Below are 8446 nucleotides of genomic sequence, written 5' to 3' on the forward strand. Positions count from 1 at the left end.
AATCCCTCATTTGGAATCCAGTGTTTCCCAAAATGTGGTCCCCAGGGACCACGGTCAAATGCTTATGGGAAATGCTGAGTTAAAGTTTAACACACACATACACACCTCACCACCACCATCACCAGAGTGGGACTGCTCAGAGCCTTGTATTCTCAGGAGTGTTACACATTTCCAAGAGGGGCTAACACGTGCCAAGATTCTTTAATTTACCTATGAAATCCTTTTTTCATGGAATGTCTTGCAAAGCTAGTATTCCTCAAGGCTAGATTCTGTGGAATATGCTTTGGGAAACACTGCTCCAGTTAACCACCCCCCCTCCCCGCGCCCCGCCGCTTTATACATGGATGCTTCAAGGAAAGGGCTAGCCAGCAAGCATGATATGCACTGGCTTGCACTGAGCAAGGTATGCTTGGGTTTAATTGCATTTACTTGCTAATCTGTGCTGAGCAATTTCACAAGGGTTTCACCACATCTTTGATTGATGGCAAGGCAAAATTGGGACCGTGCATACCTTGCTTATTGTTGTTGAAGTGCCTTGCTGGCTGGAGATGTCACCAGGTCTCTTGACATGATGTCACACTGCTGCATTCCCTGGGCTACCCCAAGGCACAGGTCAAGGCCAGCCCACCAGGCAATGGGACTCCAGGCAAGACCCCTAGATTTTCAGGCCAGCCACGTACACTTTTCTCTATCTTCCTGGTTTCCAGGAGCTAAGGTGGGGCATATTTTAGCTGAAAGCTTATACCCTAGGAACTGTGAGTAGCTGCATGTTGGGAAGCATTCCTGAAATTCCTGGCCTGAGGGCTTAAGGGAGAGGTGCTCGCTGGCTACCCTTAGCCTCTGGGCTTCCTTCCCACCATTACCCATTGCCATCAAGTAGATTCCGACTCCTAGTGACCCTATAGGACAGAGTAGAACTGTCTCATAGGGTTTCCAAGGAGCAGGTGGTGGATTCGAACTGCCGACCTTTCAGTTAGCAGCCGAATGCTTAACCACTGTGTCACCAGGGCTCCTTCCCATCATTAGCAGGGCATAATTATGGAATTATTTTGGCAGGAATGGAGGCTGGTGTACTCTGCACAGTAATAACATACTTATATGCGTGCACATAGAGTTTACAGAACACGTCTGTGTCATTTTTGCATTTGCTTCTTACACCTGCACACTGCTGGAGGGAGGCCGGCTATTTTACTTTAAAAATTTTTTTTTTTTTTTTTTTTTATAGATGCAGAACCTGAGTCTCAGGGAAGCCAGGAGAATTTCCCCAGGTCATACAGCCAGTGGCAGAAACAGAACTTGGACCCAGGTCCCATCCCACCTCAGGTGCTGCCTTCTCCGTTGCTCCATTGTCTTGAAGAGAAAGGTGACAAGGCAGTGAAGTAATTCTCTAAGAAAGCATGACCAATTTCCCTTTCTCCACCTCCCTCTCCCTCCTCCACCCCTCCAGCCCCCATATATACCAATCCCCACAAAGTCTTGCTTGCCTGCACTCTCCTACTTTTCAATTGACTTCCTCGGCTGGGACAGGAACCCTCTACCCACAGGTACATCCCTGAGAGGTGAAGAGAGGGTGCCTGCCCAACTTTCCCGGTTGTAAGAATCAGCCACCTCCAAACAGCTAGCCCTCGAGCGTCATTTCCAGCACCTGCGGTGAGCAATGTGTTCTCAGTATTTTGCTTTGCAGCATTAGGGTACTGTCTTACTTGGGAATGGAGGCTGAGGGGTGACAGAAGTCAGCTTTTTGAGTGTGGCTATAGATGAAGAGCTGCTTTCTCCAATGTAACACCAAGAGGGATTTAGGCTGGATGGGAGGAGGAATCTCCTGGCCAGGAAAATTAGGAGACCCAGGGATGAATTTTCAAGACAGACCACAAAGTGGATGGAGTTCAAAAGAGGAGACAGCTGAAGACAGAGGTTAATGGACTCGACCCTGGGTAGCACTTATCTAGCCCAGGTGTTGGCAGTAATTCCAAAGACAGGTCTTCTCTGGTCTTCCTGCCCACTCTATGGATGGAAGACTGAGTTTCTTCAGTTTTTAGACCAGTGCCTGGAATAAAGAAGTTTCTTAAATGGTTGCTTAAAGAAGTAAGAAAGGAGGGCGGGAGAAAGGGAAGGAGGAAGGAAGGAAAGAGAGAAGGAAATGGAAGGTCAAGGAAGGCAATGCATACAGTTATGATAGAATAGATAATGGGTGTTAAATTCCTCTGGCTTGGAGGATCTTTCTACAGTCATTCCCAGTTAGCATCTTAGCTGAAGGTCTGAGGGTGATTCATCTGGAAACATATTTCCTCTCTTTTGTTCAATTACCTGAAAAGTTAATTCTCAGTTGAGGTGGCAGAGTGAGTGTGATTCTGACCTATAGTCTTGTGGCCCTTCCCCGTGGGTCAGGTTAACCCCTTGGTCCCCTCACAAAGAGGAGTCAGGAATGGGGCTCTCCTGGGGGTGGGGTGTACATGGAGACATAAGGGCCAAACATAGACAAGCAAATGCCCACTTAGCGTTCTCTGCCCTCCCGAGTTAGGGCTCCCTAGCCGTGGTCTTTGGCACATCACAACCCACTGAACTTCTTGACTCTTCCTGGTCCTGTTCTGACTAGCAGGTTGGAGGCCAGAGAGAACTATATGGAGCAAGGAAAGAAGTGCAGGGGGTGTGATATGAATGGGCTTGGTGGGAGGGCAAGACCAGAAAGACCCCACTCAGCATACCCCAGCAAGGCCACATGTCTCTCATGTAACACCAGGAACTCACCCTACTCTCAGGCCTCCCATCTGCGTGCCCCAAGGCTGACCTTGGCAGAGCCAAGGAGCATTACTGTGGGGCATATCACTGTGTACAGAGTTTGTACCTGGAGAAGGCCACATGCGGGCTCGGTGGGCCTGCCTCAGTGGGGATTCCTCCCTTTTTTCAGCAGGAGCCTTCCGGGCCTTCCTTCACTGTAGATGGGCTCTCGAGTGCAGATGGCCACCCTCCCCTGCTTGAGTGTGTTCCTGCTTCTCTGGAGCCAGGTGCCAAGGGTCCAAGGCCAAGAATTCCGATTTGGGCCCTGCCGAGTGCAGGGAGTAGAGCTCCAGGGACTGAGGAGGGCCTTCTGGACCATGAAGGACACTGTGGTGAGTGCAGAGTTGTCCTGGACCCAGCCAAGGGGATACTGTGGGCAGAGGACAGCATTTTATGATGGTGGAGCCCTCTGCAGCTTGCTAATCATTTTCCTAAACAAGAACTCTGTAGGGTCAGATGGCATCATAAGCCCCGTTTTCCACAAGAAACCTAGGCTCAGAAAGATGCAGTCGGTCTATAATAAAGTAAATAGAGCCCAAGGGGAGTAAAGAAGGGAGCCTGATACAACCAGGGGGACATGAGACACTCCCACCCTAGAAGTCGTGGACAATCCTTTGCGACTCGCTAGAGTTTTCATCACTGCTTTACCAGGCTGTTCCCACACACTTAGGCCTTGGCTAAAGGTAGAAAGAATGGCTAATCCTGAGGCCTACTGGGGACGATGTCCAGTGTGACCATGAATCTCCCTGGTTCTGAAAGTGATCCAGTACATGTCCTCACAAATGCCCTGAACTCCTTAAATGATGATTCAGGTGCTAGGGGTTTGGAAAAAGAGGGGGCTTGATGAGGCAGCCTAGCGGGAGAGGAGAACTGCAGACTTGCGGACAGGACACCTGGGTGTGATCTTGACCTCGAAATGAACCTGGGCAGCAGCTCCCCCCCATCCAAGCTTGGTTTCCTTATTTGCACAATGAGGAGGTGAGACAAATGGGCTCGAAGGCACCTTCCTCTCCAAGATGCTTTGACTCTAAACCTGAGGGCTGCGATGAGTAGTCCGGCTGCAGAGAAGTCCAAAGGTGAGAGGCAGCTCAGAGGTGTGGCCGATCACCACCTATGGAACACTGATGACAGATCCTGCCCTTAGGGGTCCTTAAAGGAAATAGGCTTGTTTCCTCCTAGTCTGGGACAACCAAAGGATTCAGACAGGTCCCTCATCAAGTCCATTTTCAGGCTCCAGAGCTCCTGGGATTGTGTTTTCCCTTGGGGTCAAGCTTTGTGGTTTTCTGTGCCTGGAACCTTGTACTCTCTCCTTATGGCCAGCCCAGCACAGCCCTCCTTGGTTCCTGTTTTTCTCCCTCTGGCCTCTGAAGCCTCTCACAGGCTGGATAAACAGCACTCTGGGGAAGCAGCACATGTCTGCATGGTTGGTTTCCATGCTGACCCCCAGCCTGGAGACATCTTTTCTTTCTGTTCCCACAGCAAGCTCAGGACCACAACACAAGTGTCCGCCTGCTGCGGAAGGAGATTCTACAGAACATCTCGGTAATCAGACCTGGGAGAGGATCGCCCATCTCTCCATGTAGCTGGTCCCCTATGGGTGGGGGTGGGGGTTGCCTAGGGGAGGCTGATAAAATCCCTCACTTTTGCCCTGGGCTGACCCTACACAGGACAGTGCTGGGCAGTTAGCCAGGGAATTCAGTCTCTGAGTTATCACTGTGTGTTATGTATATTCAGTGTCATGGGAAGAAGGGGTGGGGATTAAGGCTGGTGAACACCTTTCTCAGCTTAGCCAGAGTTGCCATCAATCCTTATTTCTCTTCTGCTTGCCAGTGGGTATCTGCTTAGGTCTACCTTCCCTCTCTTCCATTTGTATCCTTTTCTCACACCCATTACTGTCTTTCTCATTACTCATCAAGTTAGTCAGTGAGCACCAACATACTGAGCCGTGATTGCTGCAAGGCACAAAGCTTCACACAGTGGAGCTGGAGGGGACCTGAGAACAATCCCTGTGTTCCAGGGCATTCATTTTATTTTCTCTTCATTTCTTCTCCTTCCAATCTTTTTCCCCACCAACTCTCAATTACCAAGTTCTGGGTGCTTCTCAGGTCTACCACAGCTCCCCATAGCATGGCCTTGCATAGTTATGAGAGGCAGTGTGGTGTAGAGGAAGGAATAGTAACCAGGTAGTCAGGAGTTTTGGGAGCTGGGCCTGTGTCTGTCACTGACTGGCTGAGGGACCTTGGGCAAGTCACTTCCTCTCTCTGGGCCTGTGGCTTCTCCTGTAAAACAAAGGCACTGCTCCATGTGGTCCTTTAAGTCCCCTTCAGATTTGATGTTTATCATCATCTCCTAGAAGATCTCTTGACTCTAATGTTTATCTTGCCCTGTGTGACAAACGGGTTGTTCCTCCTGGGGGTCAGAGGGTGGGCAGAGGGCTCCGTAGTAACCCCGACTCTTTTCAGGATGCTGAAAGCTGCTACTTCATCCACTCTTTGCTGGGCTTTTACATGAAAACTGTTTTCAAAAACTACTACAATAAGGCAAATGACCTCAAGATCCTGCAGTCATTTTCTACTCTTGCCAACAACTTTATTGTCATCTCCTCAAAACTGCAGCCCAGTGTGAGTAGAACAGGGCCAGGGCTTGGGCTTACGGGAAACGGTGTGCTTTGAGAATTGTCCCTTGCCTTAGCTGGGCCTGGCTTTTACTCCATAGTAGGGAGTCATGGTGTGCCCTGGAAAAGCACTGGCTTTGTAGACCAACAGCCCTGGGCTCAAGTCCAGGTCTGCTTCTAACTAGGTGGGTGACCGTTTTCAAGATGCTCTCTGAGCTTCAATTTTCCTATCTGCAAAATGGGGATGATCACCCCTACGTTACAGGATTGCTGTGAGAACTAAAGGCAGCATCGCCTGCCACACGGTAGGGTTTGGCACTGGCTACTCAAGAACCCGGAATTCAGTGCTGTCATCTCAGGCCTTGGGAATGAATCCTTGTGGAATCACCAGGAATGAGTGGGAGGAGGCTTGCCTCTTCTACCCGACATCAGGCATAACTTCTTTATTTTCTGTTCCCAGGAGGAAAATGAGATGTTCTCTGTCATTAAGAGTGCACACAGGCAGTTTCTGCAGTTCCAGGTGGCTTTTAAAAAGGTAATTATGGCCCCTGAGCTGTCAGTTTGCTCAGACCAGCCTCAACTGTCAAATGAGGGTGCCTCAGAGACTTGATGCAGAGTTAACGCAGGGCTTGCCTAAAAGCCACCTGAATGAGCAAGACCACAGGTACATTTGCATCAGTTACCATATACCTTGCATTGTTGTTGTTGTCAGGTGCTGTTGAGTCAGTTCTGACTCATAGCGACCCCTATGTACAACAGAACAAAACTCTGCCTGGTCCTGTGGCCTTCTCACAATCATCGCTATGTTTGAACCCATTGTTGCAGCCACTGTGTTTATCCATCTCATTGAGGGTCTTCCATTTTTTCGCTGTCTACTTTACCAAGCATGGTGTTGTTCTCCAGGGACTGATCCTTCCTGATAACGTGTACAAAGTACATGAGACCAAGTTTTGTCATCCTTGCTTCTAAGGAGCATCTGGCTGTACTTCTATCAAGACAGATTTGTTTGTTCCTCCAGCAGTCCATGATGTATTCAATATTTTTCACCAGCACTATAATTCAAAGACATCAATCCTTCCTTACTCATTGTTCAGCCTTCAAATGCATATGAAGCAATTGCAAATACCATGGTCAGGTGTACCTTAGTCCTTGAAATGCCATCTTTACTTTTTAACACTTTAAAAAGGTCTTTTGCAGCACATTTGCCCAATTTGGTTTCTTGACAGCTGCTTCCTTGGGTATTGATGGTACTCTGCATAAGCACCAAAAACTAAGTGGTCTATCAATTTTCAAGTTGAAATGGGTCCCTATAAGTTGGCTTCAGGAGTCCCTGAGTAGTGCAAATGGTTAACATGCTCGGCTACTAACCGAAAAGTTTGAGGTTCAAGCCCACCCAGAGGCACATTGGAGGAAAGGCCTGGCAATCTACTTCCAAAAAATCTGCCATTGAAAACCCTATGGAGCACAGTTCTACTCTGGCACACATGGGGTCTCCAAGAGTCAGAACTGTCTCTATGGCAACTGTTTTTTTTATAAGGTGATTTCACTACTGAGGACTTCGTGAAAGAGTTTTATGGGTACTTGAGCTGGGCAGTTGGAGTCAGAAGTGAGGGAGCAAGCAGGGAGACATCCCCCCATACATGCCCACAGTATTTTCCATAATGCTCAAATGGCCTAGTTTGGAGAGAGAGAGAAAATAATTCTGGGTCATTATATTGCTTTTACCCGATTTAAGACATCAAAGAAAATCCACATTTCATTCGCAGACCCCTAAAATGTCATATGAGTTTGATCGTTTTTTCTGAGGCACAGATATATCTGCCTATAAATAAATCGTAAAGAGCTATAACTTTCAATGAAAAGGGACTCCTGTGGCCCTCAGTTTCTTCATCTGCACAGCGGGATCAGGTGGTGGACTCTATGGCCGTGCTAGGATTCTATGGTTCTTGGCGTCAGGGCCCCATATCCCTTTTCTCTTGTTCCTACCCCCTGCCCACTCCCTGACCCATTTGTCCTCACTCCTGCAGCAGACAGCACGCATGGGGGGGATGTGGTGATGGGCAAGTGAGTTTATCAGAGGCCACCCTGAAAGTGACCCAGCCTACGGTGTGGGCAGTTAGAGGGAAAGAACCTATTCCTGTGACTAACACAGCAGATCTTCAACTCTGCTTTCCTGCAGCTGGACATAGAAGCCGCTCTGACCAAAGCCCTCGGGGAACTGGACATTCTCTTGACCTGGATGGAGAAATACTACCAGCGCTGAATTAGACCAGAACACCTTCCTCGGCTCCGTGTCACTTCACATGGGTGTCCCCTCCTCTGCTGCTCCCTGGGGCACTACAGACCTTCTGCCATTGGCCCCATCTTTGGCCCAGGCCTGTCCTCAAAGACCGCCTTCTTTTAAGTGGCCCCATCGACAGCCACCGAAGGCTCTCTTGGATGCTGTGAATAACCCACAAAGGAGGCTTCTGTATTTATTCCATTCTATTTATTTACTGTCAATGTTTTAATTGATATGATATTTATTCGTGAGACTGTAAATTCTGCAGGGAGGCTTCTCAGGCTTCCTTTGCATCCCCGCAGTACCTGCCATGCTGTGGCGCTGTGAGTGCTGTGCTCAGTAAATAATAAACTGGATTTTTGACCTGGTTTGTGAATTGCCCAGGAACAATGAAGGACGCTGGGTTACGAGCTTGAACTTTAGGGCATGTCTGTGGGAACAAAGCACTGGAGTAGGGGTGAGGGCGCTGGTTTCAAATATAAAGGATAACTGACGTAATGTAGGTTAGAGTGCCTGGCAGGAAGCAAGCTCCCACCCAACACTGCATTCCCAGCCTGCACTCCCACCCGCAACCCCTTGTGCCCTCCTTAGCTTCTCCTAGTCATTCTTTCCTTATCTGCCATTTAGAGGGTGCCAGTGTCAAAGCGACACTGCTGATGGTGTCCCTGTACCGGGACATCCTGTCCAATCTGTAAATACATCCTCTGCTGATAAAAGGCAGCAGGACTTAAGGCTGGCAGCCTTTCCTCTCTGTTCCTGGACAAATGCCCTGT

At 48.9% G+C, this 8446-nt stretch overlaps 1 protein-coding gene across 1 annotated transcript; it reads left to right on the forward strand.

Annotated features, from left to right (window-relative positions):
• The first annotated feature begins 2939 nt into the window (after positions 1–2939).
• Positions 2940–7655, forward strand: IL24 (interleukin 24). The gene is made up of 5 exons (XM_049858484.1): positions 2940–3110; positions 4258–4320; positions 5241–5399; positions 5853–5927; positions 7572–7655. Exons 1-5 carry the CDS (start codon positions 2940–2942, stop codon positions 7653–7655), a joined length of 552 nt encoding a protein of 183 aa, XP_049714441.1.
• Positions 7656–8446: the final 791 nt, after the last annotated feature.

The sequence above is a fragment of the Elephas maximus genome, chromosome 18, assembly GCF_024166365.1.
Source record: "Elephas maximus indicus isolate mEleMax1 chromosome 18, mEleMax1 primary haplotype, whole genome shotgun sequence".
In the NCBI taxonomy this organism is placed as follows: domain Eukaryota; kingdom Metazoa; phylum Chordata; class Mammalia; order Proboscidea; family Elephantidae; genus Elephas; species Elephas maximus.